Source organism: Melanerpes formicivorus, unplaced genomic scaffold (genome assembly GCF_026170545.1).
Source record: "Melanerpes formicivorus ecotype bairdi unplaced genomic scaffold, bMelFor1.0.p_v2 SCAF_14, whole genome shotgun sequence".
NCBI lineage: Eukaryota > Metazoa > Chordata > Aves > Piciformes > Picidae > Melanerpes > Melanerpes formicivorus.
The window spans coordinates 18842797-18860590 of record NW_027142366.1 but is presented as its reverse complement, the minus strand read 5'-3'; the positions used below and the strand labels follow the sequence as shown (position 1 = coordinate 18860590).

General features: G+C 61.3%; 1 protein-coding gene across 3 annotated transcripts in view; it reads left to right on the top strand.

Annotated features, from left to right (window-relative positions):
- Positions 1-17794, top strand: part of LOC137445486 (syntaxin-binding protein 4-like) — an 88345-nt gene that overhangs the window by 65678 nt on the left and 4873 nt on the right. For all 3 annotated transcript variants that reach the window (XR_010988413.1, XM_068147284.1, XM_068147285.1), the window contains exons 13-20: positions 1012-1108; positions 2169-2296; positions 3157-3249; positions 4062-4127; positions 4220-4408; positions 8221-8337; positions 11954-12003; positions 15830-15960. Coding sequence is in view for 2 of the 3 variants with exons in the window: in XM_068147284.1 (XP_068003385.1) it covers positions 1012-1108; positions 2169-2296; positions 3157-3249; positions 4062-4127; positions 4220-4408; positions 8221-8337; positions 11954-12003; positions 15830-15960 (871 nt within the window). In the remaining variant the exon portion in view is untranslated. The remainder of the gene's footprint in view (positions 1-1011; positions 1109-2168; positions 2297-3156; positions 3250-4061; positions 4128-4219; positions 4409-8220; positions 8338-11953; positions 12004-15829; positions 15961-17794) is intronic.

The following is a 17794-nucleotide window of genomic DNA, read 5'->3' as shown; positions in this document are numbered from 1 at the left end:
TGGGGCAGGCTCAGACCCCCTCCTGTCAGCAGTGAACCTGGAGCTGCAGGAGCAGGGCCAGAGGAGGCCACAGCAGTGCTGGGAGGCTGGAAGCCCTCTGCTGGGAAGCCAGGCTGGGAGGGTTGGGGTTGTGCAGCCTGCAGAGGAGAAGGCTCCAGGGAGACCTCCTGGTGGCCTTGCAGAGCTTCAAGAGGCCAGAAGAGAGCTGGGGACAGAGTGCTGAGCAGGGCCTGTTGGGCCAGGCCAAGGGGGGATGGTTTGAAGTGCAAGAGGGAGGCTGAGAGTGGAGAGAAGGAGAAATGTTTGGTGCTAGAGGGTGGGGAGAGCCTGTGCCAGGCTGCCCAGAGAGGTGGAGCTGCCCCATGGCTGGCAGCAGTGCAGGGCAGGTTGGTTGGGGCTGGGAGCAGCCTGCTGTGGCTGCAGCTGTCCCTGCTGGCTGCAGGGCTTGCCCTGGGTGAGCCTCCCAGGTCCCTTCCAGCCCTATCCAGGCCATGATTCTATGAGTCCCACTGCTGGCTGGCTGGGATGATGCTCTGGGCCAGGCCAAGTCCATCCTGGGCCAGTTTTGGTGGGGAGAGGGCTGCCCAGAGCCACAGAAGCCCAGGCTGGGAGGTCCCTCAAGGAGCAACCTTTCCTGGCCCAGCCCCTGTCCAGCTTCAAGGCTGGGGTCAGTCCTGAGCTGGGAGTCCTCCTGCACCTCCCAGCAGCGCTGGGCTCTGCCTGCCCTGGATGCCTGGCAAGCTGTGACCTGCAGAGGCACATCTCAGCCTCAGTGCTTGCTGGCTGCAGGGCTTGCCCTGGGTGAGCCTCACAGGTCCCTTCCAGCCCAGGCCCTGGTCTATGGCTCTGTGATCTCTGTGCCCACGCAGGGAAGCAGGGCCTGGAAGTGCAGCCCAGGGCTGCTGCCTAGGGAGGTGCTGCCTGGAGGGTGAGTTGCAGGAGCTGAGCAGACACTTCCCAGAGCTGCTTTGCCAGTGCCTCTCTGCTGCCAGGCTGATTGTTCTGCTGCAGGTGCTGCAGTACCTGGGCCTGGATGTGAGTGAGGAGAAGAAGAGGCAGCTGCGGCAGAGCCTCCCCACCGACTCGCAGGGCACGGTGGCCTATGGGGGTGAGCAGCAGCTCTGCCTCCGGGGGGCTGCTTCCCTGGGGGGGGGGAGGGGGCTCTGCTGGGCCTCTGCTGAGAGGGAGCAGGGCAGAGCTGCCTGAGGACTGGGGGAGCCTCCCAGCTGCTGAGAAGAGTCCCCAGGCCAAGAGCAGGAGGCTGGGAGGAGCATCCCTGGAGAGGAGATGCAAAGCTGGGCTGAGGCTCAGGGCCCCTAAGCCCAGCCTGGCAAGCAGGAGCTGGGCAGCAGCAGAGCCCCTGGGAGACCTCCTGCAGCAAAGCTGAGGCCCAGAAGACTTTCCAAGAGCATTCAAAGCCCCTTCCCCCCCAGCCCCTTCCCCCCCCAGTCCCTTCCCCCCCAGCCCCTTTCCCCACCCAGCCCCTTTCCTTCACCCCCCAGCCCTTTCCCCTCCCAGCCCCTTCCCCCCCAGCCCCTTCCCCTCCCAGCTCCTTCCCCTCCCAGCCCCTTCCCTTCCCAGCCCCTTCCCCCCCCAGCCCCTTCCCTTCCCGCCCAGTCCCTTCCCCCCCAGCCCCTTTCCCCACCCAGCCCCTTTCCTTCACCCCGCAGCCCCTTCCCCTCCAGCCCCTTCCCCCCACCCTCTTCCCCCCAGCCCCTTCCCCTCCAGCCCCTTCCCCCCAGCCTCTTCCCCCCCAGCCCCTTCCCTTCCCAGCCCCTTCCCCCCAGCCCCTTCCCCCCCCAGCCCCTTCCCCCCCAGCCCCTTCCCATCCCAGCCCCTTCCCCCCTGCCCCTTTCCTTCCCAGTCCCTTCCCCCCCCAGCCCCTTCCCCCCCCAGCCCCTTCCCCCTCCCAGCCCCTTCCCTTCCCAGCCCCTTCCCCCCCAGCCCCTTCCCTTCCCAGCCCCTTCCCTCCCAGCCCCTTCCCTTCCCAGCCCCTTCCCTTCCCAACCTCTTACCCCCAGCCCCTTCCCTTCCCCTCCCAGCCCCTTTCCCCTCCCAGCCCCTTTCCCTTCCCAGCCCCTTTCCCCCCCCACCCCTTTCCCCCCCCACCCCTTTCCCCCCCAGCCCCTTCCCCCCCCATCCCCTTCACTGCTGCTGCTCTCTTGCAGAGGTGCTGCAGGCCCTCAGGGCCCTGCTGCAGGAGGAGCTGGAGGAGGCTGGGCTGGACTCCAGCTGCATGCTCTTCACTCAGCACGAAGTGGCCAACCTGCTGGACACCTCAGCCTTCCACTCCCCGGTCAGTGCAGCCCCCCTCCCCCCCCAGCACCACTCCCATGCAGGGCCCCCAGGGGACCATTCCCTGCCTCTCCTGGAGCTCCAAAGAGAAGGCAGCAGCAGGCAGCAACCACTGTGGCTGCAGCAAGTTCTAGAGAAGGCCTCAAGGGTCCATCTGAGTGCACCCTGAACCAGCTTGCAGATGGCACCCAGCTGGGTGGCAGAGCTGATCTGCTGCAGGGCAGGAGGCTGTGCAGAGGGCCCTGGCCAGGCTGCAGCCATGGCTGAGGCCAAGGGGATGAGGTTCAGCAAGGCCAAGGGCTGGGTCCTGCCCTTGGGTCACAACCACCCCAGGAAGGCTCCAGGCTGGGGGCAGAGTGGCTGCAAAGTGCCCAGCAGAGAAGGCCCTGGGGGTGCTGGGTGCCAGCAGCTGGAGAGGAGCCAGGGGGTGCCCAGGGGGGCAAGAAGGGCAGCAGCAGCCTGGCCTGGAGCAGCAGTGGGGTGGCAGCAGGAGCAGGGCAGGGATTGTGCCTCTGGGCTGGGCACTGGGGAGGCCACAGCTTGAGTGCTGGGTTCAGCTCTGGGCTCCTCACTGCAGGAAGGAGATTGAGGAGCTGGAGCAGGGCCAGAGAAGGGCAAGAGAGCTGGGGAAGGGTCTGGGGAAGAGGGCTGGGGAGGAGCAGCTGAGGGAGCTGGGGGTGTTGAGCCTGGAGCAGAGGAGGCTGAGGGAGACCTCCTTGCTCTCTGCAGCTCCCTGAGAGGAGGCTGCAGCCAGCTGGGGCTTGGGCTCTGCTCCCAGGGAACAAGGGACAGGACAAGAGGTAAAGGGTCTCCATTCCCAGGTGGTTCCTGATGCTGTCTGTCTGTCCCTCTGCCCTGCAGACCTTGGACTCTCTGAGCTGTGCCAGCAGTGAGGAGCTGGAGCAGCTGCAGCTGGAGACGTTGGACCTGCGGCACGAAGTGCGAAGGCTCAAGGTGGAGCTCTGGATGTTGCCTTCTGCTGGGGCTGCCTCTCGTCACACAGGGGGGGCTGGGGGCTGCCTCTCCCTCTCCAGAGCCACCAGGAGCTTGCATTCTGCAGGTTCCTCACTGCAGAGCTCTCTCCCTTCACTGCACCTTTGTGCCTCTCAGCCTCAGCTGGCAGCGTGCTCTGGCAGCGGCAGGCACTGCTCAGAGACACAGGGAGGGCTCCCACAACCCCCTGACCCCCAGCAACAGCAGGGGCACCACCCCCTGCCCTCCCACCCTGGCCCAGCACGGCTGGCAGCACCCTGGCAGCCCCCAGGGGCATTGCTGCAGGCATCAGAGGCACTGTGGTGGGAGGCAGTGCCCACAACTGCTCCTGTAGAGCAGGGCTCTGGTGGGCAGGGGCTGTCGGACCAGGGGCTCCTCAGAGCTGCTGCCAGGAGCTGAAGGGATCCTGCAGGAAGGCTGCAGAGGAACTTTTGCTGAGGGGGTCTGAGGCAGGCCCAGGGGGAAGGGTTTGGAGCTGAGGCAGAGCAGGGTTAGAGTGGAGCTGAGGAAGAAGTTGTTGAGTGTGAGGCTGCTGAGGCTCTGGCCCAGGCTGCCCAGGGAGGCTGTGGCTGCCTCCTGCCTGGGGGTGCTGAAGGCCAGGCTGGATGTGGCCTTCCTGAGGCCAGCCTGGGCTGGTGGGAGGTGTCCCTGCCCATGGCAGGGGGTTGGAGGAGATCCTCTCTGAGCTCCCTTCCCTTCCTGAGCCACTCTGTGACCTCCCAGCCAGCATCCTGTGGCTTGCTCCTTCCGAGCCGCTGAATCCTTTCCCGCAGGCTCTGCTGAAAGAGGTGGAGAGCAGCAAGAAGGCGATGGAAGATGAGCTGCAGAGGCTGAACCAGGTTAGCAGAGGGAGTGCTGGGAGCCGCGGGAGGCGGGCAGGGGGCTGGCCGCGGAGGGGGCACGGAGCAGACGTGGCTGTGCTTGGCCGCAGAAGGCGCTGGGCTTCCTCTCCGAGAACCGCTCCCTGCACAGCAAGCTGCAGGTGGCAGAGCTGGGGCAGAGGCAGGCACACAGCGCCGAGCAGGACTACGAGGAGGTCATCCACCTGCTGGAGGCTGAGATTGCAGAGCTGAAGATGCAGCTGGCAGGGAAGAAGGCAAAGCACATCTCTGAAATAGAGGTAAGGCAGGCACCCGGCCTGGGACAGCCCCCCCCGCCCCCGGAGCCGCCTGTGGGGCTCCTCCTCATCCTCATCCTCCTCCTCCTCTTCCCAGGCACCACTTGTGCAGTGTGGGCACAAGGCCTGCAGGCACTCAGGGGCTGTAGGATCTCCACTGTCCACTCCATAAGGACCTTCAAGGAGAGGCGGGGTGGGGGGGGGGAGGGCACATCAGCTTCTGGTGCCGGTGGCTGCAAACGAGAGAGAGGGTTAGGAACTATGGGGACACACACACAGAGGACCCCCTGAAGACAGCACCTGCTCCTTAGGAAAGAAAAGAGCTCCCCTGCTCGGTGCAAGGCTCTGCTGGCCACCTGCTTTGTGTGGAAATGCTTCCCCTGAGCCGGCAATGCTCCCTGGCAGCCCAGAGCCAGCTGAGTGCTGAGCTGCAGCCAGAGCAGGGAGAGCAGCAGCACAGGGAGGGGATTCTGCCCCTCTGCTCTGCTCTGCTCAGCCCCCACCTGCAGCACTGCCTCCAGCTCTGAGCCCCCAGCACAGGAAGGACCTGGAGCTGCTGGAGAGGCTCCAGAGGAGGCCACAGAGATGCTCAGAGGCTGCAGAACCTCCCCTGTGGGGCCAGGCTGGGAGAGCTGGGGCTGTGCAGCCTGCAGAAGAGAAGGCTCCAGGCAGACCTCAGAGCAGCCTCCCAGTACCTGAAGGGCTCCAGGAGAGCTGGGGAGGGACTTGGGCCAAGGGCTGGGAGTGCCAGGCCCAGGGCCAATGGCTTTGAGCTGGGAGAGAGGAGACTGAGAGTGGAGAGGAGGAAGAAATTCTGTGCAGTGAGGCTGGGGAGACTCTGGCCCAGGCTGCCCAGGGAGGCTGTGGCTGCCTCCTGCCTGGAGGTGTTCAGGACCAGGCTGGATGAGGCCTTGAGCAAGCTGTGCTGGTGGGAGGGGTCCCTGCCCGTGGCAGGGGGGTGGAAATGGTGTGAGCAAAGGCTGACTGAACAGGATGTGTTCATCCTACCCCCTGGGGATGATCACAGTGCCACAGGACATTAGAGGTTGGAAGGGACCTCCAGATACCATCCAGTCCAAGCCCCCTGCCAGAGCAGCAGCACCCAGGGCAGTCTGCACAGGAATGCACCCAGGGGGGGTTGAATGTGTCCAGGGAAGGAGACTCCACAACCCCCCTGGGCAGCCTGCTCCAGGCCTCTGTCAGCCTCACACCAAAGAAGTTTCTCTTCATGTTGAGCTGAAGCCTTCTGTGTTCAAGTTTGTATCCCTTGGTCCCTGGCTTGCCACTGCACACCACCCAAAGAGCTTGGCCCCCTCCAGCCCTCAGCTATTGATAGACATTGATCAGATCCCTCTCAGCCTTCTCCTCTCCAGACTAAACAGCCCCAGGGCTCCCAGCCTCCCTTCCCAGGGGAGATGCTCAAGTCCCCGAATCATCCTCCTGGCTCTGCCTTGGGCTCTCCCCAGCAGGTCTCTGTCTCCCCTGAGCTGGGGAGCCCAGCACTGGATGCAGTACTCCAGCTGTGGTCTGAGCAGGGCAGAGCAGAGGGGCTGCAGACCCTCCCCAGCCCTGCTGGCCACACTGTTCTTGCTGGTGAATGCCTTTGGTTGGAAGGCAGCAGGAGCAGTGGGGGACAAGCAGCTGGGCTGGGTAGCTGTGCCAGAGCAGGAGATCTGGCATCTCAGGAGGGGGTCCAGAGCCAGGCCAAGGGGCAGTGGTTTGGAGCTGAGGCAGAGCAGGGCTGGACAGCAGCTGAGGAAATGTTCTGCAGTCTGAGAGTACTGAGACTCTGGCACAGGCTGCCCAGGGAGGCTGTGGCTGCCTCCTGCCTGGGGGTGCTGAAGGCCAGGCTGGATGGAGCACTGCTTGAGAGGTGTCCCTGCCCGTGGCATGGAGGTTGGAGCAGATGAGCTCTGAGCTCCCTTCCAGCCTGAGCCCTTCTGTGAGTCTGTGACCTCTGAGCTCCCTTCCAGCCATTGTTGTCAGTCTGTGACCTCTGAGCTCCCTTCCAGCCCTTGCTGTCAGTCTGTGCCCTCTGAGCTCCCTTCCAGCTCTTGCTGTCAGTCTGTGACCTCTGAGCTCCCTTCCAGCTCTTGCTGTGAGTCTCTGCCCTCTGAGCTCCCTTCCAGCCCTTCTGTGAGTCTGTGACCTCTGAGCTCCCTTCCAGCTCTTGCTGTGAGTCTCTGCCCTCTGAGCTCCCTTCCAGCCCTTCTGTGAGTCTGTGCCCTCTGAGCTCCCTTCCAGCCCTTCTGTGAGTCTGTGACCTCTGAGCTCCCTTCCAGCCCTTCTGTGAGTCTGTGACCTCTGAGCTCCCTTCCAGCCCTTCTGTGAGTCTGTGACCTCTGAGCTCCCTTCCAGCCCTTCTGTGAGTCTGTGACCTCTGAGCTCCCTTCCAGCCCTTCTGTGAGTCTGTGACCTCTGAGCTCCCTTCCAGCCCTTCTGTGAGTCTGTGCCCTCTGAGCTCCCTTCCAGCCCTTCTGTGAGTCTGTGACCTCTGAGCTCCCTTCCAGCCCTTCTGTGAGTCTGTGACCTCTGAGCTCCCTTCCAGCCCTTGCTGTGAGTCTGTGACCTCTGAGCTCCCTTCCAACCCTTGCTGTGAGTCTGTGACCTCTGAGCTCCCTTCCAACCCTTGCTGTCAGTTTGTGACCTCTGAGCTCCCTTCCAGCCCTTGCTGTGAGTCTGTGACCTCTGAGCTCCCTTCCAGCCTGAGCCCTTCTGTCAGTCTGTGCCCTCTGAGCTCCCTTCCAGCCTGAGCCCTTCTGTGAGTCTGTGACCTCTGAGCTCCCTTCCAGCCCTTGCTGTGAGTCTGTGCCCTCTGAGCTCCCTTCCAGCCCTTGCTGTGAGTCTGTGCCCTCTGAGCTCCCTTCCAGCCTGAGCCCTTCTGTGAGTCTGTGACCTCTGAGCTCCCTTCCAGCCTGAGCCCTTCTGTGAGTCTGTGACCTCTGAGCTCCCTTCCAGCCCTTGCTGTCAGTCTGTGCCCTCTGAGCTCCCTTCCAGCCTGAGCCCTTGCTGTGAGTCTGTGACCTCTGAGCTCCCTTCCAGCCCTTGCTGTGAGTCTGTGACCTCTGAGCTCCCTTCCAGCCCTTGCTGTGAGTCTGTGCCCTCTGAGCTCCCTTCCAGCCCTTGCTGTGAGTCTGTGCCCTCTGAGCTCCCTTCCAGCCCTTGCTGTGAGTCTGTGCCCTCTGAGCTCCCTTCCAGCCCTTGCTGTGAGTCTGTGCCCTCTGAGCTCCCTTCCAGCCTGAGCCCTTCTGTGAGTCTGCGACCTCTGAGCTCCCTTCCAGCCTGAGCCCTTCTGTGAGTCTGTGACCTCTGAGCTCCCTTCCAGCCTGAGCCCTTCTGTGAGTCTGCGACCTCTGAGCTCCCTTCCAGCCTGAGCCCTTCTGTGAGTCTGTGACCTCTGAGCTCCCTTCCAGCCCTTGCTGTGAGTCTGTGACCTCTGAGCTCCCTTCCAGCCCTTGCTGTGAGTCTGTGCCCTCTGAGCTCCCTTCCAGCCCTTGCTGTGAGTCTGTGCCCTCTGAGCTCCCTTCCAGCCCTTGCTGTGAGTCTGTGCCCTCTGAGCTCCCTTCCAGCCCTTGCTGTGAGTCTGTGCCCTCTGAGCTCCCTTCCAGCCCTTGCTGTCAGTCTGTGCCCTCTGAGCTCCCTTCCAGCCCTTGCTGTGAGTCTGTGACCTCTGAGCTCCCTCCCAGCCCATCCCTTGCTGTCAGTCTGTGGATCCCCATCCCTGGCTTTCTACTCGTAGCCAGTGCCACGAATTCCTGTTGCCCCAAGGCCCAGGCTGAGGGTGGTGCTCACCTCTCTCCTCTGCCCTGCCCCAGGAGGACCTGCTGGAGCTGAGGAGGCAGCTGGCCCTGGCGGACAGCCAGCTGCGGCGGTCGGAGGTGTCGCGGAAGCGGCTGGAGATCTGCAACAGGAGGCTGCTGCTCTTCGTGCAGGTGAATGCTCCCCTGCCAGGCTGCTGCCTGCCCCCTGAAGAGACCACAGTAGGGTTAACCAGCTTGGAAAATACCCTGGAGATCACCAAGTCCAACCCAGCACCCAGCACCATCTGATCAACTCAACCATGGCACCAAGGGCCTCAGCCAGGCTCTTCCTGAGCCCCTCCAGGGATGGGGACTCCACCACCTCCCTGGGCAGCACATCCCCAGGGCCAATCTCTCTGAGAATCATAGAATCAATAAGGTTGGAAAAGACCTCAAAGATCATCAAGTCCAATCTGTCACCCAACACCTCATGGCTAACCCATGGCTCCAAGTGCCACATCCAATCCCCTCTGGAACACCTCCAGGGATGGGGACTCCACCACCTCCCTGGGCAGCACATCCCAGTGGCCAACAACTCTTTCTGGAAAGAACTTTCTCCTGACCTCCAGCCTAAACTTCCCTGGCACAGCTTGAGACTGTGTCCTCTTGTTCTGCTGCTGGCTGCCTGGGAGCAGAGCCCAACCCCCACTGGCTCCAACCTCCCTGCAGGGAGTTGCAGAGAGCAAGAAGGTCTCCCCTGAGCCTCCTCTTCTCCAGGCTAAGCAACCCCAGCTCCCTCAGCCTCTCCTCACAGGGCTGTGCCCCAGACCCCTCCCCAGCTTTGTTGCCCTTCTCTGGACACCTTCCAGCATCTCAACATCTTTCCTCTGCCAGGCCAAACACCTTCCCACCCCAGGAGGCAGGGGAGGGTGAGGGCTGTTCTGTCTCACCCTCAACAGGCACAGGCTGCTGCTTAGGAGCTGAGAGATGACCTCCTCAGTGCCAGCTGCGTGGGGCAGGTTCCTCTGCTGGCTCTGCTGTCCCATGGGGCACTCCCAACATGCTCTGATTGAGGCTTGCTCAGGAACTCTCTTGGAGAGGGTTCCTGGGGCCAGGCTCTGCTGAGTGCTGCCCAGGGCCAGCAGAAGGGACAGCAAGGGGCAGAAAGTGTCAGGCAGGAGGTTGGAGCTGAGCAGGAGGAGAAAGTTGTTTGGGGTGAGGCTGCTGGAGGCCTGGAGCAGGCTGCCCAGAGAGGTTGTGGAGTCTGCTGGTGTGGAGAGCTTCCAACCCCCCCTGGGCACTGTGCTGCTGGGCAGGGTGCTGGGGGTGCCCTGCTGGAGCAGGGCTTGGGTGGGTGAGCTCCAGAGCTCCCTTCCAGCCTAACCCTGCTGGGGTTTGGGGACTGTGTGACTTGAGGACAGCTCTGAGCATCCACAGGCTTCAGAGCTTCTGGGTCAGAGTTTAAGGCTGGAAGCAGCATTCTAGGTTGCTGTAAGCAGTGTTTGTCCTTGCCACCATGCTGCCTTCCTCTCAGCCTCTCCTTCCACTCACTGCTGGCACTGAACAAACCACTCTGAGCCTTCTCAGACTGCACAGGGGGCAGAGGTGGCCTCACCCTGCAAGGATTTGGATAAACCCCCCCCAGCCCTGTGCAGGCCACTGAGAGCATCACAGAATGCTTTGGGTTGGAAGAGACCTCAGAGATCATCCAGCTCCAGCCCCCTGCCATGGGCAGGGACCCCTCCCACCAGCACAGCTTGCCCAAGGCCTCATCCAGCCTGGCCTGAAACACCTCCAGGGAGAGGTCTTCCACAACTGTTCTGGGCAGCCTGTTGCAGAGGAGTTGGGTTGGACTGGATGATCTGCAGAGGTCCCTTCCAGCCTCCCCCATGCTGGGATTCTGGGGTCTGCACTGCCCCCCACCTCAGCCTTCAGCTTCCCTCTCTCCTGAGCCACTTTGCTGGGTGCTGAGGAGGTGCCAGGCTGCCCTTCACCCATGGGATGCTCATGGGGCTGTGCAGCCTGCAGAGGAGAAGGCTCCAGGGGCTCCTCAGAGCTGCTGCCAGGAGCTGAAGGGATCCTGCAGGAAGGCTGCAGAGGAACTTTTGCTGAGGAGGTCTGAGGCAGGCCCAGGGGGAAGGGTTTGGAGCTGCTTTCCTCTCTGCCCCTCCTTCCACTCACTGCTGGCACTGAACAAACCACTCTGAGCCTTCTGACTGCACAGGGGGCAGTGCTGGCCTCACCCTGCAAGGATTTGGATAACCATCACCCCCCCCAGCCCTGTGCAGGCCACTGGGAGCATCACAGAGTGGCTTCAGCTGGGGTGGACCTTGAAGATCCTCCAGCTCTGGCACTCTGGGCTGCTGGTTTCAGGCTTCCCTTTGTATAGCTGATGGCTGCACCTCTGCACAGCAAACATGAGCTGGCAGAGGGCTTCCCCCCTGGGTTCCCTGCAGACTCTCACACAGAATTGCTTCTGCCTTTGAGCTGAGCCTTGTTCCACTGCAGCTGTACAGCACCACGAGCTCCTCTGATTAGGGCAGTGGCCAGCATGGGAAACACCAGGGCCAGGAGAGCATGGAGACACAGAATGGCTCAGGTTGGAAGGGACCTTCAAGATCATCCAGCTCCAGCCCCCTGCCATGGGCAGGGACCCCTCCCACCAGCACAGCCTGCTCAGGGCCTCATCCAGCCTGGTCCTGAACACCTCCAGGCAGGAGGCAGCCACAGCCTCCCTGGGCAGCCTGGGCCAGAGTCTCCCCAGCCTCACTGCAAAGGATTTCTTCCTCCTCTCCACTCTCAGTCTCCTCTCTCCCAGCTCAAAGCCATTGGCCCTGGGCCTGGCACTCCCAGCCCTTGGCCCAAGTCCCTCCCCAGCTCTCCTGGAGCCCTTCAGGCACTGGGAGGCTGCTCTGAGATCTCCCTGGAGCCCTTCAGGCACTGGGAGGCTGCTCTGAGGTCTGCCTGCAGCCTTCTCTTCTCCAGGCTGCACAGCCCCAGCTCTCCCAGCCTGGCCCCACAGGGGAGGGTCTGCAGCCCTCTGATCACCTTTGTGTCCTCCTCTGTCCCCACTCCAAGAGCTGCCAATACCTGCTCCAGCTGCTGGCAGCCTGCCCCAGGAGCTCCGGAGGCCCCAGAGGAGCAGAGGGAAGCAGAGATGCTGTGTCTGCTGCAGAGAGGCAGCATGAGAGCCCCTCCGGCGCTGCAGCCCTGCCCTCTGCTGCCTGCCTGGTGCGAGGCAGGACTCTGGAAGTGGATTTGGCTGGGCCCCGGGGTCAGGCAGCTCAGGATCCTGAGCAGTGGAGCAAAAGCTCTTCCCAGCCCCGGAGCGCTGGGTGGTGGCTGAGCAGTGCCCAGCCCTGCCAGCCCCACGGGCAGCCAGCAGCCAGGGGCTGCTCCTGGCCGCTGGCACAGAGCCTGCAGTCAGTCTGGAGGAGCCCTTTTGATGTTGCCCTTCCTAGGCTTGAGAGCTGGGTTGGGAATGCCTCCTTCAGCCCTGCCTGCAGCTTTGCCTTGGCTGAGAGTGCTGCCTGAGCTGCAGGAGGCCTTGGGGCCCTGGCTGCAAGGGCAAGGAAGAAGCAGAAGCTGATGGCTGCCACAGGAGCTCTGAGCAGCAGGGAAAGCCCAGGGGGGTTGGTCTCAGGGATTCCTCCTTCCTGTGAGGCTGAAGCCTGCTTCTGCAACCTCTTGCTTTTGAGAGTTCTCCTTTCTATTATGATTTCTCTCTCCCCCCCCCCCCCCCCCCCCCCCCCTTTTTTATTCCTTCTCTCTTTGTTGCTTTGTTTCTGCTCTCCTCTTTGCCTGGCAGAATGTCCACAAGGTCCTGAGCACATCCACTCACCTGCCAGAGGAGAAGAGGTAGGAGCTGGCTGCTGGGAGCCTTGCAGAGGAAGCTGAAATGTCCTTCTGTGCCCTTCCTCAGGGGAGGGAGGGTCACACACAGCTCACCCAGGGCTCCTCAAGGTGCTGGCCCTCTGGGAAAGATGCTCTGGGGGCTGCTGGTGGCTTGCTCCCTGCAAGGAGGGCTGGGGGTTGGCCTCCTTTCAGGCTTCTCAGGGGGGTCAGTGTGTGCAGCACCCCTCTGGTTAAGTTGCCCTTGTGAGCAGAGACCCTCAGCAGGCTTGCCCCAAGAGTTGGTGGCTTTAGGGCTATGTGCTCTTCTATTAGGGGTCACAGGGACTGCCAGAGTGTAAGCAAAGACCTGGCACAGCTCTCAGCTCCAAGGAGTGGTGCAGCACTACAGCCCAGGCTCCTGCAGCCCCCCTTCAAGGTGAACTCAGCTCCTGTCAGCTGGAGAGAAAGGCAGCACAGCTTCCTCTGTGCCTTGAACCGACTGCAGCCTCCAGCAGCTCCTTGACAAGCCCAGGCTCACAAGGCTCTGGTTTGGAAGGGAGCTCCAAAGCTCCCCCAGTCCAGGCCCCTGCAGGCAGCAGGGACATCCCCCACCAGAGCAGGATGCACACAGCCCTGCCCAGCCTCACCTGGCATAGAGAGTGGAATGGAATGGAATGGAATGGAATGGAATGGAATGGAATGGAGTGGAATGGAATGGAATGGAGTGGAGTGGAATGGGATGGGATGGGATGGAATGGAATGGAATGGAATGGAATGGAATGGAATAGAATAGAATAGAATAGAATAGAATAGAATAGAATAGAATAGAATAGAATAGAATAGAATAGAATAGAATAGAATAGAATAGAATAGAATTCACCAGGTTGGAAGAGACCTCAGAGATCACCAAGTCCAACCTCTCCCCCAGCACCACATGATCAACTCAACCATGGCACCAAGTGCCTCATCCAATCCCCTCCTGAACACCTCCAGGGATGGGGACTCCACCACCTCCCTGGGCAGCACATCCCAGTGGCCAATCTCTCTGGCTGGGAAGAACTTTCTCCTGACCACCAGCAGGACATCCCTCACTGCCCTCAGGCAGCTAACAGCAGAGCTCCTGTGCTCCACCAGTGTGAATCACAGAATCAACCAAGGTTGGAAAAGACCTCAGAGCTCACCAAGTCCAAGCTGTCACCCAGCACCTCCTGACAGCTAACCCATGGCTCCAAGTGCCACATCCAATCCCCTCTGGAACACCTCCAGGGATGGGGACTCCACCACCTCCCTGGGCAGCACATCCCAGTGGCCAATCTCTCTTGCTGGGAACAATTTTCTCCTCACCTCCAGCCTGAACCTCCCCTGGCACAGCTTGAGACTGTGTCCTCTTGTTCTGCTGCTGGCTGCCTGGGAGCAGAGCCCAACCCCCACCTGGCTCCAACCTCCCTGCAGGGAGTTGCAGAGAGCAAGAAGGTCTCCCCTGAGCCTCCTCTTCTCCAGGCTAAGCAACCCCAGCTCCCTCAGCCTCTCCTCACAGGGCTGTGCCCCAGACCCCTCCCCAGCTTTGTTGCCCTTCTCTGGACACCTTCAAGTCTCTCAATGTCCTTCTTGAGCTGAGGAGCCCAGAGCTGGACACAGGACTCAAGGGGTGGCCTGAGCAGTGCTGAGCACAGGGCACAAGGACTTCCCTGCTCCTGCTGGCCACACTCTTCCTGCTGCAGGCCAGGATGCCCTTGGCCTTCTTGGCCCCCTGGGCACACTGCTGGCTCATGTTCAGGCAGCTGTCAATCAGCACCCCCAGGTCCCTCTCTGCCTGGCTGCTCTCAGCCACTCTGACCCCAGCCTGTAGCTCTGCCTCGGGTTGCTGTGGCCAATGTATCTCCAGGGATGGAGCTTCCACTCCCTCCCTGGGCAGCCTGCTGCAGGGTTCCAGCAGCCTCCTGGGGCAGAACTTGTTCCTCACATCCAAGCTCAATCTGCTCTGCTCTAGGTTGAAGCCATTGCCCCTGGGCCTGTCCCTACACTCTCCCCATCCTTCTTGGGGCCCCCTTCAGGTGCTGGGAGGTTGTTACTAGGTCTCCCCAGAGCCTTCCCAAAAGCCAGGTTTTAAGAATGACTGAAAAGGATTTCCAAGTCTCCAGGGCTGCTGCTGATCATCTGATGAAGGGGAAAGGGTTTGGAGACCTAAGGAATGGTCAGTAAAGGTATGGCTTTGAGAACAGAGCCAAATCTCTTCAGCTCTGTAACACAACAACAGAACCATTGAGTCCTGCAGGCTGGGAAAGGCCTCCAAGCTCACCCAGGCCAACAGCAACCCAACCCCACCATGGGCACCAAACCCTGGCCCCAGCTGCCATGGCCACAGGGTTCTGCAACCCCTCCAGCCATGGGGACTCCACCACCTCCCTGGGCAGCCTCTGCCAGGCCCTGACCACTCTGGCACCAAAGACATTTGGCCTCCTCTCCAACCTCACCCTCCCCTGGCACAGTTTCAGGCCATTGCCTCTCCTTCTCTCCCCTGAGCCTAGGGAGCAGAGCCCAAGCCCCAGCTGGCTGCAGCCTCCTCTCAGGGAGCTGCAGAGAGCAAGGAGGTCTCCCTCAGCCTCCTCTTCTCCAGGCTCAACACCCCCAGCTCCCTCAGCTGCTCCTTGCACACCATGCCCCCCAAACCCCTCACCAGAGCCTTGTGGTGGTCAGAGGGCTCCTGTGGGGCCAGGCTGGGAGAGCTGGGGCTGTGCAGCCTGGGGAAGAGAAGGCTCCAGGCAGACCTCAGGTCAGCCTTCCAGTACCTGCAGGGGACCTACAGGCAGGCTGGGGAGGGACTGCTCAGAAGGGGCTGTGGGGATAGGACCAGAGGCAATGGTGACAGGGGTGGCTGAGGAGAGCCTCAGGAGGTGCAACAAGGCCAACTGCAAGCTCCTGCAGTCCTTGACATCAACCCAGGCTGGGGGGATGAGACTGAGAGCAGCCCTGCAGGGAAGGCCTTGGGGGTGCTGGGGGGGAGGAGCTGGGCAGGAGCCAGCAATGAGCACTGGCAGCACAGCCTGGGGCTGCCCTTGGCCTCCTGTGCTGCCAGTGCCCATTGCCAGAGCTGGAGAGAGGATCCTGCCCTCTGCTCTGCTCTGGGGAGACCTCCCCTGCAGGGCTGGGGCCAGGTATGGGACCCCCAGCACAAGAGAGACCTGGAGCTGCTGGAGAGGGGCCAGAGGAGGCCACAGAGATGAGCAGAGGCTGCAGAACCTCCCCTGTGGGGCCAGGCTGGGAGAGCTGGGGCTGTGCAGCCTGGAGAGGAGAAGGCTGCAGGGAGACCTCAGAGCTGCAGTTCAGTATCTGCAGGGCAGCTGCAGGCAGCTGGGGAGGGACTGCTCAGAAGGGGCTGTGGGGATAGGACCAGAGGCAATGGTTTGGAACTGGAGCAGGGCAGAGATAGGTTGGACACCAGGAGGGAGTTCTGCAGAGGGAGGCTGGGGAGACTCTGGCACAGGCTGCCCAGGGAGGTGGTGCAGGCTCCATCCCTGGACCCATTGAAGCTCAGCCTGGCTGTGGCCCTGGAGGTGTGGTTGAGGCTCTGTCCATGGAGACATCCAAGATGAGATTTGCTGTGCTCCTGGGCAGCCTGCTCTGGTTAGAGGCAGCCCTGCTGCCTGCAGGGGGCTGGAGAAGATGCCCTTGGAGGCTGCCAATGCAGGCTGTGAGTCTGTGCTGCTGAGCAAGAGAGATCCACCCCCAGCTGCCCCTGCCTTGAGCCCCTGCCAGCAGTGACCTGGGGCATCCTGCCTGAGAGGCTGGGCAGGAGTGAGAGTGAGCAGTGCATGGAGCAGGTACTGATGGCACTTTCCATCTCTGCAAGAGCCAGCAGTGACACAGGAGAGGACACAGCAGAGGCACTCTCAGACACATCTCTCCCACCTTCAGATCTTGTTGACCTGCTGCTATCAGAAGCTAAAGAGCTGCTAGCACCAACCCTCTCCAGCAAGGAGGGTAAGCACTGAGGGGCCTGGAGACACCTGCACCCCCCCAGGCACAGCCCCTCTGCCCTTCACACTGCCCACCCCCCCCAGCACAGCCCCTCTGCCCTTCACACTGCCCACCCCCTCCCAGCACAGCCCCTCTGCCCTTCACACTGCCCACCCACCCAGGCACCCCCAGCCCCACCTTCCTTTAGCGACCCAGGATCCAAACCTTCCTTTAGCCACCCAGGATCCAAACCTTCCTTTAGCCACCCAGGATCCAAACCTTCCTTCAGCCACCCAGGATCCAAACCTTCCTTTAGCCACCCAGGATCCAAACCTTCCTTTAGCCACCCAGGATCCAAACCTTCCTTCAGCCACCCAGGATCCAAACCTTCCTTAGGCCACCCAGGATCCAAACCTTCCTTCAGCCACCCAGGATCCAAACCTTCCTTCAGCCACCCAGGATCCAAACCTTCCTTTACCCACCCAGGATCCAAACCTTCCTTTGGCCACCCAGGATCCAAACCTTCCTTCAGCCACCCAGGATCCAAACCTTCCTTCAGCCACCCAGGATCCAAACCTTCCTTTGGCCACCCAGGATCCAAACCTTCCTTCAGCCACCCAGGATCCAAACCTTCCTTTGGCCACCCAGGATCCAAACCTTCCTTTAGCGACCCAGGATCCAAACCTTCCTTTAGCCACCCAGGATCCAAACCTTCCTCAGGCCACCCAGGATCCAAACCTTCCTCAGGCCACCCAGGATCCAAACCTTCCTTAGGCCACCCAGGATCCAAACCTTCCTTCAGCCACCCAGGATCCAAACCTTCCTTTGGCCACCCAGGATCCAAACCTTCCTTTAGCCACCCAGGATCCAAACCTTCCTTCAGCCACCCAGGATCCAAACCTTCAATTAGCCACCCAGGATCCAAACCTTCCTCAGGCCACCCAGGATCCAAACCTTCCTTTAGCCACCCAGGATCCAAACCTTCCTTCAGCCACCCAGGATCCAAACCTTCCTTCAGCCACCCAGGATCCAAACCTTCCTTTGGCCACCCAGGATCCAAACCTTCCCTTAGCCACCCAGGATCCAAACCTTCCCTTAGCCACCCAGGATCCAAACCTTCCTTTAGCCACCCAGGATCCAAACCTTCCTCAGGCCACCCAGGATCCAAACCTTCCTCAGGCCACCCAGGATCCAAACCTTCCCTTAGCCACCCAGGATCCAAACCTTCCTTTAGCCACCCAGGATCCAAACCTTCCTTTGGCCACCCAGGATCCAAACCTTCCTCAGGCCACCCAGGATCCAAACCTTCCTTTAGCGACCCAGGATCCAAACCTTCCTTTAGCCACCCAGGATCCAAACCTTCCTTTAGCCACCCAGGATCCAAACCTTCCTTCAGCCACCCAGGATCCAAACCTTCCTTTAGCCACCCAGGATCCAAACCTTCCTTTAGCCACCCAGGATCCAAACCTTCCTTCAGCCACCCAGGATCCAAACCTTCCTTCAGCCACCCAGGATCCAAACCTTCCTTTACCCACCCAGGATCCAAACCTTCCTTTGGCCACCCAGGATCCAAACCTTCCTTCAGCCACCCAGGATCCAAACCTTCCTTCAGCCACCCAGGATCCAAACCTTCCTTTGGCCACCCAGGATCCAAACCTTCCTTCAGCCACCCAGGATCCAAACCTTCCTTTGGCCACCCAGGATCCAAACCTTCCTTTAGCGACCCAGGATCCAAACCTTCCTTTAGCCACCCAGGATCCAAACCTTCCTTAGGCCACCCAGGATCCAAACCTTCCTTCAGCCACCCAGGATCCAAACCTTCCTTTGGCCACCCAGGATCCAAACCTTCCTTTAGCCA